General features: G+C 36.4%; 1 protein-coding gene across 8 annotated transcripts in view; it reads right to left on the reverse strand.

Annotated features, from left to right (window-relative positions):
• MEF2C (myocyte enhancer factor 2C) overlaps positions 1 to 19,218 on the reverse strand; it is a 188,627-nt gene that overhangs the window by 18,985 nt on the left and 150,424 nt on the right. For all 8 annotated transcript variants that reach the window (XM_039326076.1, XM_039326082.1, XM_039326065.1 and 5 more), the window contains one exon: positions 19,154 to 19,201. In XM_039326076.1, the coding sequence (XP_039182010.1) occupies positions 19,154 to 19,201 (48 nt within the window). The remainder of the gene's footprint in view (positions 1 to 19,153; positions 19,202 to 19,218) is intronic.

Consider the following 19,218-nt stretch of genomic DNA (forward strand, 5'->3'; position numbering starts at 1 on the left):
TTATGCTAGTATTTTATCTCTTTGTATTTTTTTTTCAAATTTTGCTGTCATTGTCTGAATAAACAGCATTTCATTTCATTTTATGTGGTATGCATAGGGAAGCATCCTAAAGAATGTTTCCCAGCTGAGTAGTAGCAGGAGACAACAATTGTTTGGATCATGCTATTCATCTATGAAACTATAGACTAGGTCAGTGTTTCCCAAACTTGACAATTTTAAGGCATGAGGACTTCAACTCCCAGAATTCCACAGCCAGCAACGCTGGCTGTGGAATTCTGGAAGTTGAAGTCCCCATGCCTTAAAATTGTCAAGTTTGGGAAACACTGGACTAGGTAACATGTAGAACAATGGGTCTGGGTGATTATTTATTTTCAAATTTGTATTTTGATAATCTTCTGAGGGGTGGGCTACCTTTTGATGGGTTGGAGCCACACACACACTTTACTCTATTTTGCATGGCAAGCTCTGAAATGGGTGATATGATATGTAAACTGAGTACAATTGTATCATGCACATGGGCAGGTTAGAAAACATTCTGGTTTTGCTGAGTTGTGACGAATATTGTGAGAGTTTCAGACCTAGATTACAGGTAGTCCTTAACTTACAAGCATTCATTTAGTGACTGTTCAAAATTACAAAGGTACTGAAAAAAGTGATTTATGACCATTTTTCAAACTTATGACCGTTGCATGGTCATGTGATCAAAATTTTGACGCTTGGCAACTGGCATGGATCTATGATAGTCACAGCATGCTGGGACTATGGGATCACCTTTTGTGACCTTCTGACAAGCAAAGTCAATGGGGAAGTCAGATTCACTTAACAACTGCAGTGATTCAGTTAACAACTGTAGCAAGAAAGTTTATAAAATGGGCACACTCACTAAATTGTCTTGCTTAGCAACAGAGATTTTGGGCTCAATTGTCACAAGTTGAGGACTATCTGTACGCCTATTTTAGGCTTTAATTTAAAGCTTTTGGTCCTCCAATTTTCAGACATTATGGTGAGAGGGAATCTGAAACAAAAGAAAAGATCTAAGGATTGCACACCTTTCTAGAGTCTCTTGTTGCCTATTCCTGCTTCATGGGAAGCACCCAAAGAAGAACAAAAGCAATTGCAATTAAAATACAAAACTTTTTATAAATTTCACACTACATTTCACAATAATAATAACAAAATAGTGCTCTAACTGAATCAACTTTCAAATGGATTCCAATCCATTCCCCCTGCCTCTAGTTTACTATTCTCCCCCTCATCTTTGGTCCATGTTCCGTATTCAATTTAATTGGGTTGTCGTGGTTTCTGTACACCCAGAAACTTTTGTATACTTCCAAATCTTGGATTTTCCTTAATCTACCCCTAATGCTTAGATGGTGCAATTTTGGCTACATAGATGTAAGGATTTGGAAAAGGAGCTATGATTATATGCGCTTTTTATAAATAAAGCCTAATTTTTTTAAAAAAATAATCAAGCAATGTTTTGAGTTAAGCCAGCCCCATTTATTTTTCTTCATACTGAGGCACAGTTTGCTCTACATATACTATATCTCAAAAAAAGATCTATTGTTTTTGTATCTTTCCATACGCAACAGAAAAAGTGAATGATGTGTCTCTCTGTGTGAATGAAGGATGTGCAGGAAAAGCAAGACATCTCAGTCCAAATCACCAGTCAGCTATGAAGTTCACTCTCTGAAACTAACCTACATCACAAGTCTGCTGGGCAGATGAGTAAGGAGCGATACACTTAAAAAAGAATGGGATGATAACATAAACAATAAGACTCCTTGACATTACTCTTTTAATATTTTAGGCTCCCAACAGAAAATCTGGTGACCTGGAGAAAAATCTGAGCTATCCGAGGCGAGGGGTTGATTGGATTCTGCATGCTGGTTGTACAATATTGAATATTTAACTGGATATTACCAAATGCTTGTTACACAGAAGAAAGAAACCAACATCAGATGATATTGCTGGGGAGGTGGGGGGAGGGAAATAGAAAAAGAAAGAACAAAGCAAACCATGATAAAAGGGGCTGTTTTATGGACAAATGCAATAGAATTCTGCTTAGCTTGACTCACTTTATTCCCCCACTTTAGGCTTTTTTGTTTTGAAACAAAAGGAAGTGCAGCAAGGCTATAATTTCCAGAAAAGAAAGAAGGAGCAAACAAACCGGAGGAGGATTCAGAAGCCTCTGAAATGCTTCATCCTCAATCCCTTCCTCCCCTTTCAGAGCCTAATCCTGAATGCTGAGTTCAGCAGGAGTTGGTTCTGATTTTGAACACACCCCTTCATGTCATCTCTGCACTTGTAGCTTTACATCCTGACATACAGGCATCTTCACATTGTGCTAATTTGGTGCTTTCAGAAGCAGTTCTGCTTCCCATTTGAAACTGCAATAATCACAATGATAATGCTGGCACAGCACTGCAATTAGCAGCCTTTCTCAGCACCAGAAGGAGGAGGAGGAGAGGAAGAGGAAGAGGAAACAGAGGAACTACTGAACTTATTCACAAGGGCAGTGGTTTTTCTACTCTCTTATCTGAGAGAGTTTCATTCTTCTGCAGTATCAGTAACCAAAAAGGGCACCTGCTATACTAACATCGCAATAAGCGGCTGGAACTCTTAGATTTAAGATCTTATTTTTAAGGCCACTGAAATAGTTAACCTTTAGTGACATGGTTTAAGCATGCAATACCAATAGTATTACTGAAAATAAAATGTATATAAAAAGTGGCACCATAGCATGAAATCACCAATTTCTGAGGAAATAAAATTTCTTTCACTTGCTCACAGACTCAGTGTATACACAAAACTTGTAAATAAATATAATGCGAAGCACAATAGCACAGATTCATTTTTAACTTTCTAATAATCAGCTATTTAATTTGCTCATGCTACAATAGGAGACAACTCAGTTCATCAGTATTGGATTTAAGTCTGAATATTGTAAAAATAATTAAGATTACACAATTGTTAATGCTTTTAGAGTTGCGACAAGAATAGTGAGGAAAGTTGGATATAAATTCAATCAATAAGTTCAAAAAATGGCAATCAATTGTTCAGTATATTGTTCAGTACAGGATTCTTTTTTATGTGCATATAAATATGCTTGCAAATATACAATTTATCTTGTATTAAAAATACTTGTCTGTATAAGCTAGCAGTCTCATTTCTATGTGTTTCTTTTTAAGAAATAAAGGGTATGATGGGGAGATACTTGTTTTCCATTAAACCCACCAATATATTAAATTAAAGCAGTTTGTAAAATACAACTTAACACTGGTAATGCCTTCCCATCATTTTTAGACTGTGCCACTTACAGATACCAGTCATGTAATTTTTTATGTATTTATCCATGATCGTAAAATATTTTGAAACGTGATGACATTTCCTGCATTTATATTTTTAGAGCATCAAATTATTTTAAAGAGCGATTGCAATCTTCTCTTTACCAGTGGATTTCTGCTGTTCTTGGCACATTCTGCCAGCTGGCAATTTGGAGCCATATAATGACTGTTTCTCCTTCCAGCCACCAAATCGTTACGCTTTTGGCAGAGGGTGGCTCCTGGAATGTAAGACTGTAGACTCAAAACCAATGATATATAAACCCATCATTTGAAAATCCATGATGAATACATGCATGTGGCCTGTAGCAGAGGGGAGTCTGCATTTAATCTGGATGCTTAAACCGCATCCTCTGTTAAAGGCTCTGGCCTCAACTGAGGCACCTTAAAGTTAAATGTCCTGAAAGTCTCTGTTAAGTTCGGAGGCAGAGGAAAACCCAGCAGCAACAAAATTGACTCAGCCCTTCTAATATAGAGATTAAACCTTCCTTTAGCCTGTCCTTTAAAATTACACTTTGCCTGGACGGTTATCAATTTAAATGCAGCTGTGTGCACAATGCTATGTCCCACAAGCCACTAGAAAGAGGGAAAATTATATGCCATGTATGGATAGATTTCCTGATTATAAATTAGGAGAAAATAAAGAACAGATGAAATGGAGAACTAGTTTGCATTACATTTTATTTGATTAAAAGCCATATATTTGTTGAAATGGAATACATTCAATGTTATGGATATCACTTGCAGTGCATAATAACAAGGCTGCTGCTAATGGAGAAGTAAAAGTTTGAGAGGGACATAAACTTCTCAGCCAAGAGGTTCTAAAAACACCAGGGATAACTGGGAATTTCTTTCCCCAGACCATTACAAGAACTTACTTTTTGTTTTATTGATTTTATTGAGTAAATGATTTTTAAAAACAAGAAGCAAGTGTTGTATTGGACCAAGTAGCCACTTTTACATCCAATGTCCTCGGCGTCCTTTGTAGAAACCAGTAACACTGATAAGAAGAAGTGAAATGGAATGCAGTGTAACACCTCCCCCCTCCCCAGTGAATGCTTCTGCCTATATTATTTGGAGAATAGATGAAGGGCTTTTAGAAGGAGTTTGTGTTGAGTAAGGGACCAGTACGTAGTCCTCCAGAAAAGCCCAATCTGACCTATTTCCTGAGCTTCTTGAGCAAGAGATACGAAGCTCTGAGGCTAGAAGCCTAAGTAATAATATACAAAAGAGAAGGTATGGGCTAAATTTATTTAAAATACAGATATGCCTGAGCGTGTGCGCATGCGCACACCCACCCATCCACACCCACACCAAAAGACTCTCCATTTTTATGGAAGAGAGTTCTTAAGGTTAAATAATTCGAAGAGTATTTAAAGGTATATCGTATGTTTAGCCTTAAAAGGAAAAGGCCATGGACAGATATGATAGCATTCTTCTTCATAGGAATGGATGTTACCCGAAGAAAATCTGGATTTATTCTCTACAGCAGTTGAGGGTAAGACAAGAACCAATGGATAGAAGCTTAACCCAGAGAAATAAGGAGAAATTTCCTGATTGTTACAGCTATTTAGCAGCGGAACAGTCTGTACATGCTTCATAGGTGCGCCATCACAGGAGGTTTTCAAGAAATGATTAGACATCTGTTGTGGATGGTATGAGAATTCCTGCATTGGCAGGGGCTTGGACTAAATGATCTCCAATCAGCCATACAAGGATGGTCTACATTAAAATGTTGCCACGTGGTACATCCATGTTCAGGATTCTGGAGAATATAACTTGTCCCTTTTCCCTATTCCAGCTTCCTCTCTATCCATATTAAGTCATCATTCCAACACAATGGGCTATTTGCAGTTTAAAAAAATCCTTTAGGTAATTTTTTTTCCTTCAGATTTGCTTTGCAAATCTTGGGATTCCCCAAAGCTCTAGAGAACTCTTTTTTTCTGTTTGGATAGTGCTGTTTTGTTCTGTATTTTAATTTAACCTACAACACTTCTAGGTTCAACATAATAATGAACAGAAAAAGTAAGCCACTCTATCAAACCAACCAGAAGCATAAAAGGCAACTGCACGCATATCATTGTGAATTCCTGGGAGAACAACTGGTATCAAACATTAGATGCTTATTGTTTTTGCCACAATGTTCTTTTATTTAAAAACAAAAACAAAAAAACCAGAATAAAATAGAACAATGTTTTGAATTACAAAGGAAAACAGCAATTACAACCTAGGGTAATCCAGAAAACCATACAATTTCTTCATCTTTAATGCAACTTGCCGCTAAACTAACTGAAGCTTTCTACCATGCATTACATCTTTAAGTCTATTGTAATACATTAACTTGGCTGAGTGGAAATTGCAGAGGAAGGCCCGAGTGAAAGCATACTCTTCCAGAAAAAGAAAAAAATCTTTAAAAAGTCATTTCTAATCCCCACATTATTGCACTAATGGCCTTTCAATGCTGAGTTTCTGGGAGAAGACTAAGTCAGCTATGGCATAAAAGATATATTGATGGAGTAAAAATAATTTTGTGGGACTTGCATTCAATCACAACCTTTGCATTATTGAGCAATGCTAAAGGATATATTTATCTATTTGCTGTTTGTAGGCTAAGTTTTCTACAAACAATAGTACTTTATAAGAACAGGATCGGGAATAGATTAGATCCATTTTGCTAGGAAAAAATTACCTCAGATCACTATCTTCTATTTACAGACTTTTGGTATTTTTTATTCAATGTGGCTATTATTGTCCTGCTAGTCTTCTGTGAGTTTTGATGTTGGGACATCTTCAGTCATGGAACAACAGCTAAACAGAACTTTGGAAAAAATTATAGAGATGACGGGGCAATTTATCAGCTATAAGTAGGATTCTCACTACACCACCCAAAGGCATTTAAATTGCATAGCTAAAGCATAATCATCCTCAATTAACCTCATCTGTAATATTTGAAGAATACATATAGTAAATTTGCCCTTGAAAACAGATGCTAGCTGAGATTGTGCATCATGAATTTGTCATGGTTTTAGAGATGCAAGCAATGGCTCTCTCATGTTACTTTTATGGTTTGTGGAAATGATGAACAGAATATTGTAAAATAAAATGTGGCTGAAGATTTACCAAAATGTTTATTAAAATAGTTTGGCTTGTAACAAATGCTGGGCAGGCACGTAGTCGTGTCAGCTAACCTGGGTTGAGTCCACCCACCTCTCCACATGTTCTGCTCCTACTTTGATGTGGCATTCTATATTCAATTCATTTCACCACATTTTGGTGGTTTTCTTTCCCAATGAAAAGAGTGACACTGTTCTGGTTTTATAAGGATTAGCATTCAGTAAATGAAAATTACTGAGTGCCAATCCTTGTAAGTAGGATCATTTCAATATACAGGAACATTGTCCAAATAGCAATAGCACTTAGACTTATATACTGCTTCACAGTACATTACAGCCTTCTCTAAGCAGTTTACAGAGTCAGCATATTGCCCCCATCAATCTGACTCCTCATTTTACTGGCCTTGGAAGAATGGAAGGCTGAGTTAATCTTTAGCTTGTGAGAATCGAACTGCTGAACTGCTGGCAGGCGGCAGTCAGCAGAATTAGCTTGCAATACTGCATCCTAACCACTAAGCCTCCACGCCCTTATCTGATTTCCAAATACGTATGAAGGAACAAGGAGCATATCTGATATTACTTTTAAGTATTAGATATACTTTTAAGTATTAGATATACTTTTAAGTATTAGATATAATCATTCAGTATATCAAGGCTTTGTGAATTATACTGGACCTACTCTTTATTTATCCATGTCATTAACCTATCTGTACAATAGACAGAGAAATGCTGGTGTGAAAACCAGCTTATTTGGTAACAGAACAGAATAGGACTTTGTAGAGACTGCTAATATTAGAAGCATTCAAAAGCAAATATAGTCATACCTTAATTGCACAATCAGGATTCTGTCATTTTTTAGGTTTTTATTGTTAGAATGTATGTTGCATTAAGTCAATATTAGCTCAATAATCCCTTTGCATAGATTATGAAATTTATATTTGATAGTTTTTTAATGATATCTGAACTGGAGGACTATATTGCTGTGGTGCAAGAAAACCTGTTATTTCTTATATCTCAAGCACACATTGTATTGATTTATTTGTTCCACTTAGCAAAAAGGTTTTTTTTAAATCGTATCTATCATATTATCCCCCTTTATGGATTACTGCCTTGTCGTGGCGAAGGGGCTTGCGTAACTCAATGAAGCTATAAGCTATGCCGTGCAGGGCCACCCAAGACGGACAGGTTATAGCAGAGAGTTCTGACAAAATGTGATCCACTGGAGAAGGAAATGGCAAACCACTCCAGTATCTTTGCCATGAAAACCCCATGGACAGTACTAAAAGGAAAAAGATATGACGCTGGAAGATGAGCCCCTCAGGTCGGAAGGTGTCCAATATGCTACTGGGGAAGAGCAGAGGGCTAGTACTAGTAGCGCCAGAAAGAATGAAGCGACTGGGCCAAAGCCGAAAGGACGCTCAGCTGTGGATATATCTGGTGGTGAAAGGAAAGTCCGATGCTGTAAAGATTTTTTCTCCATAGGAACCTGGAATGTAAGATCCATGAATCAAGGCAAGCTAGACGTAGTCAAAAAAGAGATGACAAGACTGAACATCGACATCTTAGGAATCAGCGAACTAAAATGGACAGGAATGGGTGAATTTAACTCAGATGACCATCAGGTATACTACTGTGGGCAAGAATCCTTCAGAAGAAATGGAGTAGCCTTGATAGTCAATAAAAGAATAGGAAAAGCAATACTGGGATACAATCCCCTAAATGACAGAATGATCTCAATTCGAATCCAAGGCAAACCATTCAATATCACAGTAGTCCAAATCTATGCCCCAACCACTGGTGCTGAAGAGGATGAAATTGACCGGTTCTATGAAGCCCTACAGCACCTTATAGAATTAACACCAAAAAATGATGTCCTTATCATCATGGGGGATTGGAATGCTAAGGTAGGAAGCCAAAAGATAACCGGAATAACAGGCAAGTTTGGCCTTGGAGTACAAAATGAAGCAGGGCACAGGCTAATAGAATTTTGTCAAGAGAATACGATGGTCATAACAAACACTCTTTTCCAACAACCCAAGAGACGACTCTACACATGGACATCACCAGACGGTCAATATAGAAATCAGATTGACTATGTGCTCTGCAGCCAAAGATGGAGAAGCTCTATACAGTCAGTAAAAACAAGACCAGGAGCTGACTGTGGCTCAGATCATGAGCTTCTCGTTGCAAAATTTAGGCTTAAATTGAAAAAAGTAGGGAAAAGCACTAGGCCACTCAGGTATGAACTAAATCATATTCCTGATGAATATACAGTAGAGGTGACAAATAGATTTAAGGAACTGGATCTGATAGACAGAGTGCCTAAAGAACTATGGATGGAAGTTCGCAACATTGTACAAGAGGTAGCAACTAAAACCATCCCAAAGAAAAAGAAATGCAAGAAAGCAAAATGGCTGTCTGAGGAAGCTTTGCAAATAGCTGAGGAAAGAAGGGAAGCAAAGGCAAAGGAGAAAGAGAAAGATACACCCAATTGAATGCAGAATTCCAGAGAGTAGCTAGAAGAGATAAGAATGCCTTCTTAAATGAACAGTGCAAAGAAATAGAAGAAAACAACAGAATAGGGAGGACCAGAGATCTCTTCAAGAAAATTGGAGATATGAAGGGAACGTTTCATGCAAAGATGGGCATGATAAAGGACCAAAATGGCAGAGACCTAACAGAGGCAGAAGAGATTAAGAAGAGATGGCAAAACTACACAGAAGAACTATACAAGAATGAGCTTAACATCCCAGATAACCACAATGAGATGGTCACTGACCTCGAACCAGACATCCTAGAATGTGAAGTGAAATGGGCCTTAGAAAATCTGAGCAACAACAAAGCTAGTGGAGGTGACAGTATTCCAGCTGAGCTATTCAAAATCTTAAAAGACGATGCAGTAAAAGTGCTACACTCAATTTGCCAGCAAATTTGGAAAACTCAACAGTGGCCACAGGATTGGAAAAGGTCAGTTTACATTCCAATTCCAAAGAAAGGCAATGCCAAAGAATGTTCAAACTATCGCACCATTGCACTCATTTCACATGCTAGTAAAGTTATGCTTAAAATCCTACAAGCTAGACTCCAGCAGTATGTGGATCGAGAACTACCAGAAGTACAGGCAGGATTTCGAAGAGGCAGAGGAACTAGAGATCAAATTGCCAACATACGCTGGATCATGGAGAAAGCTAGGGAGTTCCAGAAAAACATCTACTTCTGCTTCATTGACTATGCAAAAGCCTTTGATTGTGTGGATCACAACAAATTGTGGCAAGTTCTTAAAGAGATGGGAGTACCAGACCATCTCATTTGTCTCTTGAGAAACCTATATGCGGGTCAAGAAGCAACAGTGAGAACTGGACACGGAACCACTGATTGGTTCAAAATTGGAAAAGGAGTCCGGCAAGGCTGTATACTGTCGCCCTGCCTATTTAACTTATATGCAGAGCACATCATGAGAAAGGCAGGGCTAGATGAATCAAAAGTTGGAATTAAGATTGCCGGGAGAAATATCAACAACCTAAGATATGCAGATGATACCACTCTAAGGGCAGAAAGTGAAGAGGAACTAAGGAGCCTCTTGATGCGGGTGAAGAAAGAGAGTGCAAAAGTTGGCTTGAAACTCAACATTAAGAAAACCAAAATCATGGCATCCGGCCCTCTCAATTCCTGGCAAATAGATGGGGAAGAAATGGAGGTAGTGACAGATTTTATTTTTCTGGGCTCCAAGATCACCTCAGATGGGGACTGCAGCCAAGAAATTAAAAGACGCTTGCTCCTGGGGAGGAAAGCTATGGCAAATCTAGACAGCATACTAAAAAGCAGAGACATCACCCTGCCAACAAAAGTGCGTATAGTCCAGGCCATGGTTTTCCCAGTTGCAATGTATGGCTGTGAAAGTTGGACCATAAGAAAGGCTGAGCGCAAAAGAATTGAGGCCTTTGAACTATGGTGCTGGAGAAGAGTCCTGCGAGTCCCTTGGACTGCAAGGCGTTCAAACCGGTCAGTCCTAGAAGAGATCAACCCCGACTGCTCTTTAGAAGGCCAGATCCTGAAGTTGAAACTCAAGTACTTTGGCCACCTAATGAGAAGGAAGGATCACTGGAGAAGAGCCTAATGCTGGGAAAGATTGAGGGCAATAGAAGAAGGGGACGACAGAGAATGAGATGGCTGGATGGAGTCACTGAAGCAGTAGGTGTGAATTTGAATGGACTCCAGAAGATGGTAGAGGACAGGAAGACCTGGAGGAACGTTGTCCATGGGGTTGCGATGGGTCGGACACGACTTCGCAAGTAACAACAACAACAACAATCATATTATCTTGCTTATTCTGGGCTCCTCATGTCCTTTTAACCAGTTACCTCAGTAATTAGATTTTAACTAATTAAACAAGGTACTTAAATTAGATTCTGATATCCAGTTTTGGTTTTTGTTTAATGGCAATAATTTTAAACATCTTTAGTAGCAAGTTTAAGGATTAAATGCTGGTATTTTACTGTAAGGGATGCAGCTTTATTGCATGGTTAAGCTTTTCTGTTAAGTGTAAGCCAATTAAAACATTGTACAGGTAGTTGTCAATGTACAACAGTTCATTTAGTGATTGTTTGAAGTTGCAACAGCACTGAAAAAAGTGACTTATGACCGTTTTTCACACTTACGACCATTGCAGCATCCCCATAACTTCTGTTCCAATGAATAAGATTAATTAGTGTTAGTGAAATGTGAAAAAAGAAAAAAAACCTGACTGAAATAAAAAGGGGCATTACAGTATTGGTTTGGCAAAGAACAAAAATGAGCAGTATAAAATTATGAATTATGTGAAATTAAACTTACTTTTTTTCCACTAGACCCTCTATATGGGCACTTGCACTATACCACTGAGTTTCCACATTGTCTTTTTCAAATGAATCATCAACTTATTTCCAAAGTGCTTGTGGTACAGTTCAAATAATAAAACTTCTATTTTACAGAAATTCTAGCTTCACCCACCTTCAGTTGTAGTACTGTAGATCTTGCGGGTCACTTAAGAGAAACCTATTTAATTCTTCTAGTCAGTTTCACTATCTCTGTAAAAAGCAGCCCAGCTTGATTTATCTGCTTATTTAAGCAGTGTGCAGACTCAACTCTTCCCTCACCTTGTTTTGCAGCCTCTGGTCTGGACCAACAGAGCCATTATTCTAACCTCCTCCCACACAGAAGCTTCATGCTGCAATGTATAATAACCAGTTGCAGCTGCTAAGAAAATCATGCTACTATCACAATTCTCAGTGGGATTTTTTAAAAATTTTAACGTTAAAAAAGGAAAGCTGCCTGGCCAACATTTTGTAAAAGGTAAAAATACACTCATAACATATACAGAAAACATGGAGAGAGATTTTAGCTGTTTAAATTTTTTGTCTTATGTTAGGTAATGGGGCATTGAAGGAGTGATTTTTGCAATTTTCTGCTGGTCAGCTGGAATGAAGGCTGATTGCCTAATAGTGTATCTTAAATACTTTCAATGTTTTGAGGTTAATAGGATATACAGGCATCAGAAGAAGCTGAATGATGAGATACTATTGACAGATAAAATAATCCTTCATAGCAGCCATACAATAGAGCAGACCACAACGGAGATGACTTCAAAGGAGACCAGTTCATAAAAGATAAAGCATGCATATGCATGCAGAGGGAGACAGAGAGATAGAGAGTATCAGCAGCAGCCCCATGTGTTCATAATGTGCTCATGATTTACTGTGAACTTCCACTGGTATCTAGCTGGTCATGGTAGAATCATTGTTGGACTAGATATAAAGTTCCCCTTATGTTGTTGCATTATGAAGTTAGGATAATAAAGTTAGTATACACTGATATTCCACACTGGACAAAAGATCCAGATAATTATTTTATAGAAATATGTTAACTTTTCTTTTCTGTAATTCAGAAAGAAACATACTTCCCCATGTTCTGCTTTTCTCCACCCTAGTGGTCTTTTGTTTTATTTTCCCATGTCTTTTTCCCAAGTCTTCCTAACCTCTCTGGATTTGAAACATTCTTTTCATGGCAAAAACAAACAAACAAACAAAAAACACAAACCCCCTCAGAAATGGAATAATTAAACTAATGGTAGACAGCCTCTCTGTGAAAAGCAGACAACTGAACCAATTGTTGTCAGCAACCTTATTTCTAAACATACAAACTATTTTAGACTACTACAGTGCAGATATTGAATTCTAATTTATTTTTAAAGTCCCAAAGGTTATAGAGACCACAATATAATAAGAAATTTATGGAAAATAAATTATGTCATCCTGAGATTTTGTCATTGCTTTTAAAATTTGTCGTACTTTCACTGACAGCAGAATCTGCTGCTAGTTGCCAGTGAAAGCAGCCTATGCTATGGTGAGTTTGAATCCAGCAAACCAATTGTGTAAGCTGATTAATTGATATCTGATCTGTTCCATGGACACCATAACAATTCAAAAGGTGCAAATTGCACACAGTTAACAAACTACATTTGACTCTTTTAAAAATGTTCTTTGCCCTTGAACAATAAATCAAACCACTTAATACAAATCTGTACTTGACAAGAGGAAACACCTTGTTAGAAAAATTAATTCTATTAAAAGTCATCCTAGGAAATGCATTACCATTTTGTAGATCTATCCCCACTTGACTGCCTGAGAGCTGTTTTTATGAATAGGGAGCTATTTGTTTATTTTAGTGGGGGCTTTAAATCATTTGTTTCTCTAATATGAAGTCTTGGGTTTTTCCTTTTAAAACAGAAATCGAGGCTAAAATTAATTATCTAAATAAACTCTGATTAGATGTAGATAAAAAACTGCCTAATTTCTATCTATTTTAATCTGTAAGTTTTAACAAGCACCAAGGGGACGGCTGCTGGCAAGACATATGGCATTTAGAAGCCAAATAGCTATTTTTTTTTAAAGTGGCACATGTTTTAACTTTTAACTTATTTTTAAATAGAATTAATTAAATTGCATACTGTTTGGAGATTTTAGAATAAAAGCTGAACTCCTTAATCCAAAGAGTTAAAACTCATGGCTTGTTTTACATTCTGAAGCTAGCACTTTGCTCTATTCCAAATTCAGGAGTTTCAATTATTTCTTTCAATACTCAAGGGTATGTTGAAATACAGATGTTTGCTGATTTGCAATGCTTCCTAATATTTTTTCTCAGAATAAAAGGACAAATTGTCACATGCAAAATGAACGCATACCACAGCCACCTCAACAATAGCATGGGGAAAGAACTGATTGCAGCAACTGAAAAATTCTTATTTGAGTGTGGGTTTCCTATAAGAATGTACTTAATTGCTTGTTATTTAAGAAGAGAAAAGTCAATCATTCTTTTTTCATCTTTCTCCAAAAATCACCTTGGAAAGACTATGACTCATTTAACAGAACAGATTCTCATTATTGGCTCTGTGATTTAGTCTTTCAATCTATCACTGTATAAAGATAAATATTGAGACATTATAAATTAGAAAGGATAAGACTGGGAACATTTTTTTTTAGAAAAGAATGGCAAACAAAGTAGGAACCATGGAAAGAGGAACATTTTCCCAAAGTAGGAGTTAATTTTCTCTAAAGGTTTTATAAATCCTTGAATTTGCAGGCAATAAAAAGTTATTCTATTGTTTATCATGTTCTCATGAGGGCTCAAATTAAATAATCAGTTTAAAGAAAATGTAATTTCAACAATAAGGACCTATTTATAATTGTATAATTGTATAAATATCATTTTGACATGATTTTACTTATCTAGGTGTATCATTTTTACATATCAATTCAACAAACATGCAAATATATGTAATATAGGGGGGAGTTTGATTAGATGTGTAGAACTAGTTGGCTATGCAACACCAAACTTTGCTTTGTATAATGTGCTGGCTTTGGCACCAAATCTAGCAGATTTCTTCTAACTATGAGGCTGAGTGAGTGTTGCATCTCCTTATTAAGACAATATGTTTATATGATCCTCCATAGTAAAAAGTAATGTGTCCAGACTTTGGACTATGCTTCTGTTATTTAATGGACGGCTTCACTATTTGCAACAACATATCTGTGTCAGTTGCTTCTGGTGTATCCAGTAAATTTATGACTACATAAGAACTTATTTTGTATCGTGCATTATATGTCACTGGACCTAAAGAAGTGTTAATTGGCAGCAAAAAGATATTAAGTCACCTATGGTGTTTTTTTTAAGTGGAATTTTGTTTTGATTGGCCATTGCCAATGTACAGAGATGTACATTCCATTGATATTTATGAGTTTGGGCTGCCTGTATTATTTTAGGATTTGTTCAAAGACTTACTACTGATTGCTTCATACTCTGCTTGTTTGGGATAGGCTTACTTGGGCATGCTGCCTTCTTTTTTTTTTGTAAATTTTTCCTTTCACTGTATTATTTTGAAAGCATGCCCAGAATTCCTTTGACCAAGAGACCCATAATTATAAATAGCTATTACCTAAATTTCTATTTAGTTTGAAAGGTTATAAGAATATGCATAATAAATTAATATGCAGCCCATGTGTGACCAAAAGCAGCAGAACAAACGGTGTAATATAAGTATGATATAATCTTGCAGAAAGTTCAAGGTGGCCAAATTTACAGTTATTGTCACAATGAACTGCACATTCCAAAAGGCTTCAGGTCTTTCTATCCATTGACACATTCTAAATGATGGTGCAATGGAAGGACATTTCCTTACCTGGCAGCAGTGCTTATATAAGAGAAATATCTTTCATGTAGCAAAGCTTGCTTTTATCAGCTTTTATCCTTCTCCCTTTTAAATTTTAGCTCTAAACTCTGTAGTCTCCACTTTTGTAACATCGGAACACATATATCTTCTTTACAGTAACATATTTTAAACCTTACTTTTAAGCATAGCCACATGCCTTGTCCTGAGCCAAAACATGGCTTTGTTCAATGGTGCTTTAATGCTGACTGGCAGGAGCTCTCAAAAGAATAAAGACAAGTGACATTTTGAATGCTACTTGAAGTTCACAGGAAACTGAACCTGGGATCCTCTGCATATGAAGTATTTAATTCTGCCACTGAACACAGCTTTTCATAATACTATAGGAACAGAGTAGCGTACCACTGGCATAGGATATGATTACTGCAGGGGGTTTTTCCTTCTAAGAAAACCCAAACCCAAAATGTGATAGCTGTAGTCAAGCTTTCCATTACATGTAGTTTGCAGATCTCTGTACTTGGTAGCTTTAATTATGAGATGTGTGTTGAAAGAATTTTAAAAGGATAATTTGAAGAATAACACAAAAATTAAAAATGAATGTGTAATATAAATAATGAATTCAGTTTCCATTTAATTTCATTCCCTGTAGTTACCTTGAGGTAAGATAGGCGGCCTATAAATTTTATAGATAAATAAATAGTTTGGTGTAGTGGTTAAGGCATTAGCTAGAAACTGGGAGACTGTGAGTTGTAGTCTCACAAAGCCAGCTAAGTGATCTTGGCCAGTCACTTTCTCTCAGCTCTAGGAAGAAGGCTGAGCGATAGCAAGTCACTTCTGAAATCTTTCCAAGAGAACTGAAGGGACTTATCCAGGAGTCAAGAGTAATTTGAAGGCACACACACACAAACATAATTGGGAAAAGGTGGCTTAATACTGCTGTAAGGAAGAAAATCCTGCAGTTAAATATTATACCAAACCTCCAGTAGCCAAAAGGTTTTTTTTGTCTTGTCAAGAGGTTTTTGAAACAACAACATCAACAACAAAAATAGATACAGAATGCCTCCTGAATAAAATATGGTAAAACATGGCTGACACAGGATAGACAAGTTGTAAGGATCAATGCTTATGCTATCTGTTAATACTGGTGACAACACATGTACGGAAATTGGAATCTATTGAATAGGAAATTGCAATCTCATTCATTTTTCACTGTAGTCATTGGCATCTTTTCCAATATCACCTCCCCAAACTGCTTTACAAGTGCAATTCTCAGACAGAGAGAATACAACAGATCAAGTCTCCAAGCAGTTATAAAATAGCTATTTGGAAACTTACAATAAAGTTCAGGGCATTTATTTAAAAAGGACATAAGAGCAAAAATGAATGAAATGTAAAGATAAATAATATTCAGCATTCTGAAAATATTCTTTTGATATTTTAATATTTTCTCTGACTTTCAGTACTAATATTTGCTATGATCATGATTACAATCTGAATTCAAAACATACTGCAAACTTATTTGCTTCTTACTTTATTGCCATATTTAAAAATACATTTACTTTCAATGTTCGATCCTTTAAAAAATCAGACCTGCATCTTCTACAGGTTAGATGCCAAATATATTTTTCTGCGTGTGAGGATGAAGGATGTAACTGTAAGACTGTTTGGCTCAAGGGCATATTGGCTTAATGTCAAGAGTATCTTATTCTTTCCCTTCACACAAGTTTTTGGTTTAAAAGAAAATTGCCAAACCCATGGATATATTTATAACTTAGCAACTCTACACTAAATAGGAAGTTCTCTTTCATTCTGTTGGCAACTCTGACTGTCACATGGCATAAGTAATCCAATTGGACAGTACCTTTGAACAAATTTAGTCTAGCAAACCCAAGATAGCCTTGGTTTTAGTTAAAAATACCACTTCTGGAATTTAATTGTGTGGGATAATAAAAAGTAGTCAGTATTCCCAAGTTCTGTTTATGCCTTGGGTAGGCACCCAAAGTAAAAAGATGGATGATTTTAGAATTATTATTCAAAATGATCTGAACTGGCCAATAAGACATGTATGTATTTGACCTAAGAAGATTTCCTTCCTCTCTTATTTCCATTTCTTGCTATATGGTAATCTGTTAAAGTAATGAAGAAATTGATGGCGTCACAATTAGCAATTAAAAGTATGTTCACTTTATAATTATTACAGCAAATCTCCAAAATCTACAATTTATGGTCCTTTGTTGTAAACATACTATTTTTAGATGCAACAGGAAAATGCAAGTGCATTAAAATTCTAATTTGACAAAGAATGTAGATCCTCGCAATTTCAACAGCAGTATCATATATTAGTCTCAAACATGGCAAGAGGAAGAGACACATGGGTCTCTGTTCCTCATGAAAAAGTGGTAAACAAAGAACTTTTGATATTTAAGAGAGAGAAAGACGATTCTCCAAAATAGAAGCACTGTTGAATTATGGCACTGTGGCAGACATTTCAACCTTATAATGACCTCTCATCTTGTTCTGCCCTACAGCAAAACTCTTATTACTCCACATTTAAGACAGAAGGAATGCACATCTGCAGTGAGGTCTAAACTCAAATTTGTCATCAACATAACCAGAACTCTGTATACAATTATATTTTTATTTTTCAATACTCATCTAAAGCAAGATTTTTAGTCCTTTACATACTATACTTCCAAGCAATATATTACAATATATATTCTGAAAAAGAAAACAGCCACATTTTCTAATCATTTAATCTTATCAAGCCACCAAGATTCTGTCTGGCAAAATGAGTGATATTTGTGTGAGATCTGTATTTAAGAAGCAGTTATTTCACATGCATTGAAATTTACATTGTTCTAAAACTATGCGTGGGTGGGGGAATGGAAATAGCTTTGCTTTAAGAAGCCAGAAGAGGGCACTCATTAGTAGTCAATCAAATTCTATTTAAAATCTTATAATGGAACAAAGTCAAGAATCTTGAATAGATATTCCCAAAATGAAATAGGATTGGAGTAACTAGAATTCCAGAATTAAGATAAGAAACATTTTAGAACTTTTATAACAGTGGGCAACACTAATAAGGACAATTCTAAATTGCTGTAATCTACATGTTATGGCCACAGAAATAACCCCATTTTAAAGCAGCAGGCTGTAAGCTATAAAATAGTATACATCATCAAGCCCAAAACAACAGTCACAGTACTTAAGATTTTTCTTTGAAAAAGTCACATATGGGAGCAATAGACAGAGAAGAATGAGAGTGTGAATCTTTGTTATAAACTAAAACTTTTTAAAAAAACATATTTTAATCTGTGGTATTGTGGCAAATCACTGCTGAGCTAAAATTCTTTTTCTTGGTAGGAAGGAAAGGTGAGAAACATTTGGGACTGTTTGTGTAATATGAAAAATGAGACTAAAACAGAAATGAGCAGTAGAAGTTTAGATCTGCCCCCTTTTTTTAGACAGATGACTTAGGTAATTTTTGATTAAGTGTGCACACTTTATTCTCTAAGGTTATATTTTCCTGTAGAATCACTTATGTACATTAAATACTGTTTTTGTACACTTGACTTAGATTGTCAGAAAGCCATGATAGGGTAAAAGTAAGAATAGAGCCATTATGCGCTCGTATAAAGTGGAAGGCAAATGATCCATTTGTTAAAGCATTTTCTGGAATAACATCAAAAACTTCTACACATTGACATAGATACTTGCATGTGATAATTTCCAAGAAAAGTTTTGAATCAGCTCTTTTATTTATCTGGTGTACTTCCACATAAAAAGATTTCCCTTAAAAAAAGACTGCTTAAGTGTAAGGAAATTGGGAAATCTCAATATTGAGGAGGTGCTTGTGGATAGGATTTTCAAGGAATAACCTAATTCAGGTCTTAATAACATTATATAGAGTTATTTTAGGTCTGGCCTCATGCTAACTCTCTGTTGTGGAGTCTGTAACCATTTTAATAAGGTACATAAAACATCCTTCTGTTTACCTGCACTGGTGCCTGCACCGGTTGTGAGGTCCCCACCCATCAGGCCACCTAGGAGAGGACAAATA

The sequence above is a fragment of the Crotalus tigris genome, unplaced genomic scaffold, assembly GCF_016545835.1.
Source record: "Crotalus tigris isolate CLP2741 ecotype Arizona unplaced genomic scaffold, ASM1654583v1 scf7180000017613.987060, whole genome shotgun sequence".
NCBI classification, from domain to species: domain Eukaryota; kingdom Metazoa; phylum Chordata; class Lepidosauria; order Squamata; family Viperidae; genus Crotalus; species Crotalus tigris.